The sequence below is a fragment of the Osmerus mordax genome, chromosome 18 (assembly GCF_038355195.1).
Source record: "Osmerus mordax isolate fOsmMor3 chromosome 18, fOsmMor3.pri, whole genome shotgun sequence".
Taxonomy (NCBI): domain Eukaryota; kingdom Metazoa; phylum Chordata; class Actinopteri; order Osmeriformes; family Osmeridae; genus Osmerus; species Osmerus mordax.
The window spans coordinates 8637682-8652245 of NC_090067.1; the positions used below are offsets into that span (position 1 = coordinate 8637682).

General features: G+C 44.3%; 2 protein-coding genes across 7 annotated transcripts; both read left to right on the plus strand.

The window, feature by feature from the left end:
• The first annotated feature begins 170 nt into the window (after window positions 1-170).
• Window positions 171-8423, plus strand: LOC136962383 (probable thiopurine S-methyltransferase). 6 transcript variants are annotated; one of them, XM_067256150.1, is made up of 18 exons: window positions 171-395; window positions 2132-2248; window positions 2690-2782; window positions 2984-3116; window positions 3997-4124; window positions 4241-4326; window positions 4551-4595; window positions 4695-4809; window positions 5368-5472; window positions 5631-5723; window positions 5819-5951; window positions 6327-6379; window positions 6494-6568; window positions 6771-6856; window positions 7019-7063; window positions 7180-7938; window positions 8094-8142; window positions 8377-8422. In XM_067256150.1, exons 2-16 carry the CDS (start codon window positions 2151-2153, stop codon window positions 7287-7289), a joined length of 1398 nt encoding a protein of 465 aa, XP_067112251.1. In that variant the 5' UTR covers window positions 171-395; window positions 2132-2150; the 3' UTR covers window positions 7290-7938; window positions 8094-8142; window positions 8377-8422. The 6 variants fall into 6 exon arrangements, with proteins under 6 accessions (XP_067112251.1, XP_067112250.1, XP_067112248.1 ...); XM_067256149.1 differs by lacking the exon at window positions 171-395 and adding an exon at window positions 1116-1191; XM_067256147.1 differs by lacking the exon at window positions 171-395 and adding an exon at window positions 1206-1278 and having other exon boundaries at window positions 8377-8423.
• A 12-nt stretch (window positions 8424-8435) lies between these two features.
• LOC136962388 (protein phosphatase 1 regulatory subunit 36) lies at window positions 8436-12518 on the plus strand. Its single transcript, XM_067256162.1, has 8 exons — window positions 8436-8498; window positions 8593-8662; window positions 8740-8838; window positions 8977-9117; window positions 9346-9388; window positions 9781-10034; window positions 10956-11150; window positions 11784-12518. The coding sequence occupies exons 2-8, from the start codon at window positions 8658-8660 to the stop codon at window positions 12034-12036; spliced, it is 990 nt and encodes a 329-aa protein (XP_067112263.1). The 5' UTR covers window positions 8436-8498; window positions 8593-8657; the 3' UTR covers window positions 12037-12518.
• The last annotated feature ends 2046 nt before the right edge of the window (window positions 12519-14564 follow it).

The window sequence follows — 14564 nt, forward strand, 5'->3', positions numbered from 1 at the left end:
CGGTGAATTGTCCATTTCGTTCATCCACAACGTCCCAAACACGACCCGCCCTCGGCGATTGTGATTGGCTCTGAGGGCGCGGAGGTACATTCGATGCGCAGAGTTGATTTTAAAGAAAACACACACATCTGGCCAGCGGTTCCCCGGAACGGAGGATTTTCGACAACCGAATTACGCCAAAGACTGTTTAGACTTTGAAGAAATTCCATGACATATGTTGGGGAAACTGACAAGAGGGAACAGATGACAGACTACGATTTCCCCAATCCCACAAAGTTTCATCTGCATAGTTGAATAAATGAAAACATCCGCCCAAGTTAGTTTGAGTCAAAGTTAGATTTTCGGCATGCACCATTGTTACAGATTGTTGAGACACCCCAATGAACATTCACAAGGTAATTTAAACAGCAAAGTGTTTCAACATTGATATCAGCATGCTCTATTTTTTGTATGATGTAACCTTATACACAATGTAGAAAATAAATATATCCACATGTCTAATATGATTTTCAGGATATGATACCCGAAAGCTCATTTAATAGCGAGTATCATGCGGTGTCTGGCGCCTCCCCGAGTTAAAACATGAAACTGATTTATATTCAGTCCACCAACATTTTATATCTAAGAGATCTTACTAAGATTTATGTATTACCCTCGCCACTGTTTCAGGTCCATTGCTGAATTTCCATAAATCAATCAAATCAAATAGATTAAGCTAGGCTTAACCGTAATTCGTAATACACATTGTGGCACACTGACACTGTCTGCAGAGAAGATTTTACTGTGTGCATGCTTAGTTTGTGAATAATATTGCAGTGTACGATGCCCTCGGGATGCTTTCTCTCACATCCAAATCCAAAACCATTAGGATTATAAACAAATCTATCCACTAAGTGCAATAGGCCTGCATTATTTCCATTAGAGGGGGAAACGGAACTAAGAAAGCTATTCTCAAAACGGATAGATATTTCTTCAATGTTTTTCAGACAACTGACCTAGACAGTGTTGTATTTTTATTTTTAAGAATTAGAAAATTACATTTTACTGTAATGCATCGACATTCAGAGAGGAATCTGCTAAAGCTCACGTGCAGCTTTGTTTACACAAAAGCTCCTCCCACACAGAATAGAAACTCATTGGTTGCCTCTGAATGAGTTCTTATAAAAGGATTGTGTCGTCGTTTATTAAACGGTAAGTTACCGAGCTTGGTAAAATGATTTCCCAGCGCAATTGCATTATGGTCGTCGGTGTTTCATTTATATTCTGCGTGGTGGTGAGGTAAGGCGTGGACTGTTTTGGTCACATGTCTATTGTTTTTGAAGGGCTCACACAGCTACCTAAATTCACATTGAATTTATATTTCAGTTGCCAACATTTTTCAAAATCGTACATCAGAATGCATGTTATCAATGACCCGTTTCCGATAAAGCCAGTTGTTTGATAATACTTTTTGTCAAGCGGACAGAATGTTCCATAACGGTTTAGTTAACCATTAAACGATTTTTACAGTCCTACAGTCTTGAATTATAAAAAATAATTAATGTAGCCTACACCTTAATAAACACATCAGAGAAAATAAAGCAAAATGTGAATAATAAATACAATAAATACTAAAAACTCAGTCCTAGAAAGCAAGCATATTCTTCAGTAAAAAAATTACCTCATTCATCCTTTCTTCCTTTCCCACTCTAGAAAATCCAGTTTAGGAGAATATTCAAACTAGGTGTAAAACAATAACTTTGACCTAACTCTTGTAGAGAGTAGAAAAACCGACTAAGTAGATACAGATGAGTAATCCCTTTGTTTGTTGGACATTATTCAGTACAGGATTGTGTTGTACAAGTGTCTAAGAGTCATAAAGCCTGCCTCTCTTCTGAGGTAGGTGAGACATGACTCACACCAGTGACATTTAGAAAAATCTGCATGTCTCTGGGACATGTGGTCCCTTCTGGTGTGTGTGCATTCCTCTGTTCAGTCCCTCTGTAGCTTCCAGCTGGACTGGGAGAATGAGTCAGGTATTTCACTTCACCCCTCCCTCTCTCTTGTTTTGTCCCCTCTTTCTGTTCCTCTCTCTCTCTTGCAATCTCTCTCTCTCCCCCTCTCTCTCTCTTGATCTGTCTCTCTCTCTCAGTTGGTGTCAGACAAACAAAATGCTGGCTGCGCAGGCGGATCGTGTTATGGCGTTGGGCGAATGGGAGGAACGCTGGCAGGAAGAAAAGATCGGTTTCCATCAGCCCAACATACACCCGTAGGCACCATCCTTTTATTTACCTTGGCCGTGACAAAGAAGTGGGTGAACACAAGCTCAACTTGTAAAAAAACAAACATGTTTTTTTTGTCACCGGTGTGTTAGAAATACATTATTGTGTCACACTCAGCTCACAGTAATTACACTTTGATGAGGCATCCATTTTATTTTCTGCGTGATACAATGCAAGCCTACTCATTTTAATTACATGTACATTTAGTCATTTAGCAGACGCTCTTATCCAGAGCGACTTACAGTAAGTACAGGGACATTCCCCAGAGGCAAGTAGGGTGAAGTGCCTTGCCCAAGGACACAACGTCAGTTGGCATGACCGGGAATCGAACTGGCAACCTTCGGATTACTAGCCCGATTCCCTCACCGCTCAGCCACCTGACTCCCCGTGTTTCATTACGTGTCATTCACTTTGTTTCTATTCTGCAGGATGCTGGAGAGCAACATTGAGAAGGTTTTGGCAGGACGAAAAGAAGTTACCTTCTTCTTTCCACTGTGTGGGAAAGCTTTAGATATGAAATGGTAGATATGAAAAGTTTCCATCATCACCCATACCTTTACCAAGTTCTCTCCTCGCTACATAAATGATGTAAGCATCCAAGCAGCCCTATCTGGGATTTTAGAAGTCCAGTTCTCCTCCTGAGACTTAGCAGTTCTCTTGGGTGTAATAGTAAATGTAACTTTCCCATATGTATTTCTTTGGGTTTGTGTGGCAACCTATAGGCTGTCTGACATGGGACACTCAGTGGTCGGGGTGGAGATAGCAGAAAAGGCCATCAAGCAGTTCTTTGAGGAGAACAATATGACTTACAGTGAGGAGGAGGTTCCTGTCATACCTGGAGCTAAGGTCTACAAGGTACTGAGACTCTATAGGTCAAAACCCTGTTCTTGTAGAGCTACCTTCCTGTATTATTTTTTTGCTGCAACCAGGGTCTGACTGGCTGTCCGGAGAGTCAGGAGATTTCCAGAACGGCCGGTCAAATGGTTGCGGCAAAATGCAAAAAATAATTTTATTTTTTCATTATTATTATAATAATAATAATACACGGTCGTGGGCCAGTCTGCGTTTCAAAGTCCTGGTCCGTTTTTCAGTCCCAGTCCAGACCTGGCTGCAACCCTGATATAGCAGATCTCATTCTAATAATTAGCTGGTTAATCTCTTGAATCAGGTAAATTACAAATGAGCGAAGCAGGTTCAGGCATGGCACTCGGGCAGCGCACGTCATATCACCCATCGCCGTGTTCTTAGCCCATAGGCTTAGCTTGATAGGCGGCGCTATAAAGTCGCACACATGCACGCACACGCATCCTCCATTACTTTGTGTTCATGGCTGCTGCCACCCGCCACCATCCCCTTCTCCCCCATGTTGTCTGTCTGTACTCCCTGTGGGGGATTTAACTCGTTGCTCCCTGCCTCATGTCATGCATGCTGCAGTGAAGGCAGGGAGCGCTTCCCCATGTACATCCATTCCGCCAATGTAAAACCATTTGTCATGTGTTTGAATAAATAGTGAAATCAATCACGTGTGTCTTGACTGCACTGAGGTTGGAGCAAAGATATACAGGGAAGTAGCTCTCAATGGATAGGGTTGAAAACCCCTGCAATAGTTGTTTAAGTAGTGCAATGAAGTGGTAATGCTTAAAGGGCAGTGTGGTTGTTTTTGGGCTACATTATTCTAGACAGGTACTGTGTATATCCTACTTCAGCAGTGTTCTTACATGTTGTCTATCCTTAGAGCTCAGAGGGGAACATCTCCTTGTACCAGTGTGATCTGTTCAACTTCTCCAGTTCGGTAGCAGGCCAGTTTGGAGGCATCTGGGACCGAGGTTCGCTAGTGGCCATCAACCCTGCAGACAGAGAGAAGTAAGACCACGTCACCAACTCAGTCCCTGTCTTGTTTCAACAAAAAGCTGGGCACTTGGGACTCATTTGCATTTATTGTGCCTCTGTCTCTCTCTATCTGTCTCTCTCTGTCTCAGGTATGCTGCTCTCATCATGTCTTTAATGGCCAAGGATTGTAGATACCTCCTGGACACTGTGCTCTACAATCCAGAACTATACAAAGGTAACAGTTACTCTATCAGAAGTATGTACAGAACATTTGATACACATCGTATTAGTCCTCATAGACGCTGGTTTTATACACTCATCCTACAAAAAAAAACACCTTTTACAGGTGTGGAATGTTATAGAGCCAGATATCGTATTTGTATGATGAGACAGCAAAATAGTTTTATGTCACTTAAGCCCATTAGCAATTTTTTTAATCTTTCTATTCTCTCTTATCAGGCCCTCCGTTCATGGTGCCTGATGAGCAGGTACAAAGTCTATTTGGTAAGTTCAGTTACAGGTGGTGGGCAGAGTTGAGAATGAGTCTTGTTGATTCAAGTTACAGTATCTAATGTTGATGGGATTGTGGCTCTTTCATCCCAGGAGCAAGCTGTGATATCGAGCTGCTGCACTCTGTTGATGCTCTGACAGACAGACAGAAAGGCTGGGGGCTAGACTACCTCACTGAAAAGGTCCACCTCATCTCACCCAAGACAAAGTGAGGAAAATCAAAGTTAGCTTTGATATTGGGCCTGGTTGCAATGGAGATGTTGATTTGGTGTATACTTTTTTAATTTTGGGGGTTGTTGATGATGCAGTTGTTGCATAGCTTTGCATAAATTGTTATTGGCATTTCTAAAGGCTCAATAATCCCACTAGGTGTAATGTCTGGAATGGAATAAAGGTTTTAAACTGCGAACTTCTAAACTGTGTGACCTTGTCTTGTATTTTAAGATCATGACAGTCCTTATACTATAGGCCACTTGCTCTTTCAAACCTGTACTAATACTACGCCTACATTAGCAGAACAAATATTATACTGCAACTGAGTGTTGTTCTTTCCAGCTGTTCACCAAATAGTTGCTGAATCATTGTGAGTCTAGAACAGAGTTTATCTCCCTGTCAGACTGAGTGTACTATGTTTACAGAGTGTGTTCATACTAGTGTGAACGGTGAGCTGTACAAGTTCTTTGCTTCTTTCTTTCATTGTGATTGGTTGAGGCTTTGTGCCCATCCCATCTCTGTGTGTATTTCTCTCGCTCTTTGGCAAACAAAGACAGTGGGAAATGGCGGTGCAAGCACACAGAGTCAAGGCTGTGGGAGAATGGGAGGATCTGTGGACAGAGGGAAAGATCAGCTTCCACCAGCCTGATGTCCATAAGTAACCTGATTTTATATCTAGACTGTCTGAGTGAACGAGAGAGAAAGAGAGAAAGTGGGATTTGTTTGTTTACATAGAAGTATTCCATACCAATATAGAACGGATTACCAATGTTCTTGGCGGTGTAGAGGTGACCAGTGTCTTTGACCTGTTGATAGGATGCTGGAGAGTCATCTTGACAAGGTTGTCAACGGACGAAAGAAAGTGCGATTCTTCTTCCCTCTGTGTGGAAAAGCAGTAGATATGAAGTGGTGGGTTGTGAACTAGAGAACAAATCAAAAATGTTTCCTCTCTTACGAATGATTAAAGCAATCATTTTACCTTCCTCCCCTGTTTTCACCTCCAGGTTGGCAGATATGGGTCATTCAGTGGTTGGAGTGGACGTGGTTGAGACGGCTATTAAGCAGTTCTTTGAAGAGCAAAGTCTGAGCTTCAGTGAAGAAGCGGTTCCAGCGGTCCCTGGTGCAAAGGTTTACAAGGTATCATCAGAATGTATGACGTCGTTGTTTTAGTTTTTAGTTCAGATTGCACTGACTGTGGATTCCACCGACTGACAGCCTAACACCCCTGAGCTATACCCAGGGGTGGGTATAGCTCCCCGGTAAAGCATTTTATTGCAAATCAAGAGGTAGGATCAATAGGTTGCTTTGGATAAAGGCGAAATGAACGCATTATAAAGGAAGGAAAAAAAAGAAGATACAATAACTCTATTACTGACTGGAATGTGATTCAACCTGTTCTGTTAATTATCAATGAAAGATGCTTACAGTGAGAGGGGTTTTGATAAGTTGTTTACTGTGTCTATATACGTCCTGCAGTCTGTGTTTCATATAATACCCATCTCTCTGTCACAGAGCGCAGATGGGGGGATATCACTGTACCACTGTGACATATATAAACTCTCCAGGTAATAGTCTATCAAATTCCATTGATCTCTCTTAGATTTTCATTCTGCTGAAGGTTAACACGCTGGTAGAAGAGCAGTAAAATCACTTATTATGTCTTTCTCTGTATTTGGTAGTTCCATATTGGGCCAGTTCGGAGGAATCTGGGACAGAGGTTCCTTGGTGGCCATCAACCCAGGAGACAGAAAAAAGTAGGCTACAACTTTTTCACTCCTGAAATTCTACACCGATATTTAGTTGTGGATATCTGTTCAGCTAATCTAATGTATTGGATGCTTCTATCACTGTGTATTTGCTCAGTCCCTTAAGGAGGGTATTCTGTAGAGAGGAGGAAGGGGGGCTAAAGATTGTTATAAACGGTTGTAGTTCTCTCACTCATTCACTTTCACACAGGTATGCTTCCCTGATGATGTCACTAATGGACACAGGCTGTCGTTACCTCCTGGACACCTTTTTTTACAACCCAGACTTATTCAAGGGTGAGACATTTAGAAACCAACGACAAATTCTACCAGTACCTCAAGGCCATTCTTGCACATGGTATACTGTGAATTTAGGGTTAGGCTAACCCTTTTACTTTACTATAACAATTTATAAATATACTAAAATGCATTGATGTATTAATCACGTTCTCTTCACAGGCCCACCTTTCTTTGTCTCGGATGAGGAGGTAGAGACACTATTTGGTGAGTTTTGGATTATTGTGGCAATAACAACAACAGTAGTGCCCAGTGTAATAACATGATTAATTGTTTTTCAATTTCTGTTTTTGGTTTCATTCTTTATGTTGTGTTTGTTGAAGCAGAAACATGTGATGTGGATTTGCTGCAGTCATGCGATGAACTCCCTCGCCTCGACTGGAGCTCAGGTTTATTCATAGAGAGAGTTCATTTACTAACTCCAAAGGCCTAATTATTTACTTGTTTGTCCTACTGCATATTCTTTTTCCAAGATGACAATGACAAAACATTGTGTGTTATGTTGGTTACGCATATTGGTTTTGATCGATGTCTAAATAAACAATTGTTTGAATAGCTTGTTGATTCTTCAGATTTCTGTGTGCATGGTAGATATTATGTTGTTCAATCAAGTCCTACATGCTTCCCATGAATAGACGTGGTTGCCTGTTGCCTAGATACTTTCTCGCAGTAAACAAATTGAGGGTGCTACATCTATAGAGCGACTCTTGTAGCTAAAAATGCCGAAACCTCAGAACGAAATGGTGAGTTTTGAGTGTACGGTATGCGCACAGTTGGAGCCGTTGAATACTTCATATTTATTTTGTGTGATAATTCCGTTTCGCTGTTTGATAACAGAAAGAATGTTATATAACGCTAGCTAAAGGTTTATTGTGAGCACCATATGAAGACTAGCTACAGCTTGTTAATGCAGCATTATGGACTCGTGAGTCTGAATGCTGACTTGTCAATGTTTGTCGTGGATGACAGTGATTCTTTAACAGTTGTCATGATAATTGATACATTTCACTACAGATATCCACGGTACCTCCTCCGGGTCGCTGGGATTGGGATGACGAAACTCAAACTCTCGAATTCACAAGGTAGCGAGCTCCTTGGAAGTTTTAGCTGGGACATTTTCGGTTGCAAGGTCCTTGCGTTATGCAAATGTTCATTCTGTAGTGATCCTCATTGCTCTTCATTACATCATCATTGCCGTCACTCTGCTTCATAAAGTCCTTCGCTATCTTGTTTCTAGTTTTCACACATCAGTAGAAGTCAAAGAGAAAAGAAAAAAGACCAAAACGGTAAATGCGAAACGTTCAGAAAGGTAACTAATTAGTGCTTCTGTAATATAAGTATACTTAAATACATGCATATATTCCCCATAGCCGTACAGTATGCATAATAACACAACACAATCATGTTGTGTTATAAAAAAAAAGATATCCAATTTGCTGTAGGTTATATGCCTACAGTTTGAAACATTTCACTATCTGAACTTACTCCAGATTAATATTAATGCTGTGTTGTGCCCAAAGGTCAGCGCAGTGCTCCACACAAGGCAAAAGTAGGAAAACCGCGGGTCCTGCTCAACTAAATGCCTACAAGTCCTCTTTGAAACGAGGCCACAAAGACTGTGTGACCATCGAAGATGTCAAACGTCCGTGTCGGTCATTACATATGAATTTAGCTCTTAATCCGTGTCTTTTGCGTGGGGAAAAGGTTTTGATTGGGTTTGTATGTTTGTGTTCCAGATGTGGCACTCAATCTGCTACAGGAGGATGATGCTCTCACCATTCCACTGTGCTTCCTAACTGTGATGAAGTAATGTGGACTCAACACACACACACACACACACAGAATATAAGTTACGTTCACTTACTATGTGCTTGTATGTCCAGGAGCAGAGAACTAGATGACTTCCTGGCTGCTTTGCTGCTCTACTTGTCCTGTTATTTTGAGAAGAAAATCCTGGACCAGAAACCAAAGCCCCTTATGGCGTAAGTAGGAAAGGTGGATGGATATATCTGCACCGATGATGTTTGACAGTGTACTGCCTCTCACTCTCCATCTCTATTCCTTCCTCTCTCTTTCTCCTTCCATCCCTCTCTCTCCGCCTGTCTGCATCCCTACCCTAGGGAACAGAGCATCACGGAGAAGCAGGTCATGGCGGAAGCCTCGGCCAGGGTGCAGCTGGCTCAGAAGCAGCTGGCCTACTGCTACTCCAGCCTGGTGCTGGGTCTGGGCCTCTCCCAGGAGCACCACATGGCCTGTGGCAGGTCAGACACTGGGGAGGGGGTGGTGAGGGAGTTGTGGAAGGAGAGGAAGAAGAGGAGGAGAGGGGAGGGGAGAGGGTTTGGTCCTGTACAGAAAAGAGGGGGTAAGAGGGCAGTCAACCTATTTTTCTCTGTTTTCATTCTGCCTATTTCACCCTTTATTTTCCGAACCCGAAACCAGCAAATTGATTTGCACCTCGAGTTTAACCAACACTCATAATGTCTCCCCAGGAACCGAGTGTCGTCGACCTACAGGGACCGGCAGCTGTACGAGGTGGGTACACTGCACCGCTGAGCACTGACCTTCACTCGGCTCCGTGTCAGCAGAGGTGTTGAGTCAACAGAGGTTCCTGCTTTGACAGGCTGTGTTGAACCAGGTGGGAGGACGGCCGTGGGGTAATTATGGGCTGTAATAACACCTTGCCTGACCTGCACAATCAAAATAGCTCCTATGAACTTTCTGGAAAGCGTAGAACCAGAGAGGCACAGCGAATTTGATTCACGTTGTTGAGGATTGAGTACCATAGATGAATGGATGGATTAGTCAAGGAATGAAGTGAATGAAGCAGGAAAAATAAAGGAGGCAGTCCATTGCACATACATGTAGAAGGAGGGAGACAACACTTAGCCTAGCATGTGAACTCCCCTCCCCCGGTGTGTATCCAGTGTCTGTACAGCTTCTTCTGCTACGTGGCGTGGGTGACGTTCGGCCGGAGGGACCTAAGAGGGATCCAGCAGGAGGTGGGTCGCCTGCTGCGTTCGGACACCTTCAACCCTGCCCGGAGGACCAGGCAGGAGGACCCAGGGGAATCCCGTGACCACGACTCCCTCTCTTCCCCCAACTTGTCCGGCCCAACTGCCAAGGAGGGCCAGGCAGAGGTCAAAGACCAAGGACATCCCAGCCCTGCCCTTGAACAACGGTGGGCGGAGGAAGGCTGTCTGTGCGCGAGTGTGTGTAAGAGCAAGAGTGGAGCCGTTTGAAGAAAGGAGAGAAAGATTGAAAGATAGGAGAAAGGAGAGAAAGATTCACTAACCGGGAGTCAGGTGGCTGAGTGGTTAGAGAATCGGGCTAGTAATCAGAAGGTCGCTGGTTCGATTCTCGGCCGTGTCAAATGACGTTGTGTCCTTGGGCAAGGCACTTCACCCTACTTGCCTCAGGGGAATGTCCCTGTACTTACTGTAAGTCGCTCTGGATAAGAGCGTCTGCTAAATGACTAAATGTAAATGTAAGATTGATGTGACAGGTTACACACCCACATTTAAGACTGTTGCTCCACCATCTTGGCCTGAGCGATGTCAGTCGTATGCACCCTTCATCTCATCACTCGTGAGTGACAGCCTGTTTTCACGTCGACCTGCAGTATCTGACAGATGACTGGCAGCTTAGTAAACTCCTTTCAGTTCTGTGTATTTCTGGCTGTCTGGCTGAGACCTAGGTCAAGACAGCAGAGACTGTCAGACTTGGAGTTGTGTTCCAATGTGGAGAATGTCTACTTAATGCTTTCACAGCTGTATCACCAGGATTAATAATTACATAGTTGCTATGGATATTTCATAACATTGAATTTGATTTGACACAAGGCATTTTAATAATGGTTTTATCCACATCCTGGCTAATATTTATATAGTTCTGGCTGTACTTGTCAATAATATTAATTCTCTTTGTCGCTCCCTACTGTGCATAGTATATAAGCTCATAGAACTAGAGCAGCTACAAATCCTCTATCACTAGTTGAAAGCAGCTACAAATCCTCTATCACTAGTTGTATCAGATAGACACATTCACTTCCAATCCCTGTAATTTTACTGGTCCTCCACCCTTTCTGACCCCTTTACCCCAGGAAGTCCCGGCGGCGGCCAGCCCTGAGCAGCATGATGACCCAGCGTTCCCCGGTCTTGGTGTCCTTGCTGCCCTTGCCACGGGAGGAGGCGCCCCACCTGTTTGTCCGCAGTCGGCTCCACGATCAGCAGAGCGACACGCCATGCGACACGGAGGCCCTGCTGAAGCAGCTCAACCAGAAGCTGGCCGACATCAGGTAACGTACACCTCCACATCCAGCTGTTACACAGCCGACATCAGGTAACGTACACCTCCACATCCAGCTGTTACACAGCCGACATCAGGTAACGTACACCTCCACATCCAGCTGTTACACAGCTGACATCAGGTAACGTACACCTCCACATCCAGCTGTTACACAGCCGACATCAGGTAACGTACACCTCCACATCCAGCTGTTACACAGCCGACATCAGGTAACGTACACCTCCACATCCAGCTGTTACACAGCCGACATCAGGTAACGTACACCTCCACATCCAGCTGTTACACAGCCGACATCAGGTAACGCCACGTACACCTCCATATCCAGCTGTTACACAGCCGACATCAGGTAACGCAACGTACACCTCCATATCCAGCTGTTACACAGCCAAAGTCATGTAACACCACATAACAGCGTCCATATCCAGCTGTTACACAGCCAACATCATGTAACGCCACGTACACCTCCATATCCAGCTGTTACACAGCCATCTTTGGGTAACAGAACATTAAAATCACAGCATACTGTAACATTACTCGTGTCAGCTGGCCTACATAAGTTAGTCAGTATTGACAGCAAGCTTGCAAGCTATCAAATTGAGAATTTCAAACATTCCTCTCATAGCTTTGGCATCCTTGGGAAGCCCTTGAGCCAGTTCAGCTGCACCACACTGATGCCCCAGGGGGCCAACACAGAAGACGAGGAGGATGATGAAGATGATGATGAAGAGGGGAGCGTCCACGTTGGGAGCAGCAAGACCTCCTCCGTGCCCAAGAGAGCCGCGTCGGCTGCCGTGGACAAGCTTGCCAGTGCCAGCCGTGCCAACACGGGGGTCTCCCGTGCCACCACGGAGGGCGTGTCCTCAGACACAGAGTAACCCTGTGTCTGTTTGTCTGTGTGTGTGTGTGTGTGTGTGTATGTGTTTGAGAGTTTGCATGCGTGTGGAGTATGTATGTGTGTGTATGTGTTTCTGTGTCGTTCTTTGAAAGTTGGTGTGTGTGTGTGTTTGTGTGTTTCTGGGATCTGAGCTCAGCCCATGCTGACATAGCTTAGGGCCATAACACATTTATCATATATTCATATGATAAATGTTGCGTTTGAAAAACACATGCTCATGGACATCTTGCTGTGTTTTTGTTTGCATCACTTCAAAGACATTATCCTCAGGGCGATCGTATTAAAAAGCAGTGAGATATCTTCAGTACGTTGTGTCGTCTGTTACTGGTGCATTCTGTTGTACATTTTCTAAATTTTCGTTTTGTTCATTATGTTTAAATGTTCACTGTATGCACCTGCACACCAAAGTAAATTCCTTGTTTGTGACCACTTACTTGGCAATTAAACACAATTCTGATTCAGATTCTGAGTGCAATGTATTCTTTACCACCAGGTGGTGCTGTGGTCTACTGTATGAAGGAATTCAATTAAAATCTTTTTACAGAGACACGACAATCAAAATGATAAAGGTTATTTAGTTTACCAGTCCACTCCAAACACACAAACAAGTCAGTCAGCGCTGCCTCCAAGGCTTCCTCTAGACTAAAGTAGTCGCTGTGTTGGCTCCAATGCTACCTACAGTCTTACAATAGTCACTATGCTACCTTAAGGGTCTTTGCGGAATGTGCTACAGGCTTCCAAGAAGTCTACCTCACGGCCAGCGTTCAGAATGTGTTACAGGCTTCCAACAAGTCTACCTCACAGCCAGCGTTCAGAATGTGTTACAGGCTTCCAACAAGTCTACCTCACAGCCAGCGTTCAGAATGTGTTACAGGCTTCCAACAAGTCTACCTCAGGGCCAGCGTTCAGAATGTGTTACAGGCTTCCAAGAAGTCTACCTCAGGGCCAGCGTTCAGAATGTGTTACAGGCTTCCAAAAAGTCTACCTCACAGCCAGCGTTCAGAATGTGTTACAGGCTTCCAAGAAGTCTACCTCACGGCCAGCGTTCAGAATGTGTTACAGGCTTCCAACAAGTCTACCTCAGGGCCAGCGTTCAGAATGTGTTACAGGCTTCCAACAAGTCTACCTCAGGGCCAGCGTTCAGAATGTGTTACAGGCTTCCAACAAGTCTACCTCAGGGCCAGCGTTCAGAATGTGTTACAGGCTTCCAACAAGTCTACCTCAGGGCCAGCGTTCAGAATGTGTTACAGGCTTCCAAGAAGTCTACCTCACGGCCAGCGTTCAGAATGTGTGCAGCTGCTACAGCTCCGATGGCAGAAGGGGCTTTACCTTCACCCTAATTGGCTGGGTAATCTGGGACATGGCAGCGAGAGCTGAGCCTGCTCAGAAAGAGACTGGGCTGGGGGATGGGGCTCCAGGCTGAGAGATAGAGATGGAGACTGGGATAGGGAGGTAGACTAGTCTGATCTTGGCCAGGCTGGGCTGGGCTGGGCTGGTCTGGGCTTGGCCAGGCTGGGCTGGGCTGGGCCAGGCTGGTCTGGGTCTGGTCTGGGCTGGGCCAGGATGGTCTGGGCTGGGCCAGGCTTGGTGGGAGGCTGTGGTCCTGATGTTTGGTGGAATATTGGAGGCTGGGCTAGGTGTAAGCATGCCAATACAACGACCTGTTACTCCAGTAAGGCAGGAGTCAGTTTGCGGTCACTGATTCACCAAGTCTCCAATCTTCTATTTGTTATGCTCTTCATCGGCCAGGTCTCTTTAGAAATGTCTGCAGGAGAAGCATGTGAATACTTCTAACAATAACAGAAACCGGAACAGAACTGCAAAAACGTATATTGTCTTTCTCTGTTTGTGATGAGATTATGTGTGAGACCGTGTGTGAGACCTTCAGGTACAAAATAATTACACCAACAGGGGGAGACAAAGAGCACAGCAACGAGGAGAAGAAATTATTAAAGTTATCCTCAGGGCAAAACGACGTATTTCTTTAAACACGTGTAGGATTTGATGATGTTCGTTATTGTCCTCTCAATTATATTATAATACGTTGCTTGATAAAAAAAGAAGAAGTTTTTTGCAGAATTCTGAACATTTCCTGATTATACAAGTGTGTAACTCCACAATGATAAATAAGTGAGATCTTAATTACGTAAGTATTATGCCTACTACTAGTAGCCTAGGTTAGACAATATCAGAATTGTCTCGAACATTGAAATTGAAATGCAGTTGAACAACTGAACAGTTCATTAGATTTCAGTAAATGTAGGCTACATGATGACAGTATAAGCTTTTATCTTAATGGACGAAGGACCCATATGGTCAGAGTAACTGTCAATCATTGTTCGAGCTCTCCCTCATCTGACCTGTATTCTCTCTCTCTCTCTCTCTCTCTCTCTCTCTCTCTCTCTCTCTCTCTCTCTCTCTCTCTCTCTCTCTCTCTCTCTCTCTCTCTCTCTCGCTCTCGCTCTCGCTCTCGCTCTCTCTCTCTTTCTGCGTACAGTAGGCTAGGAC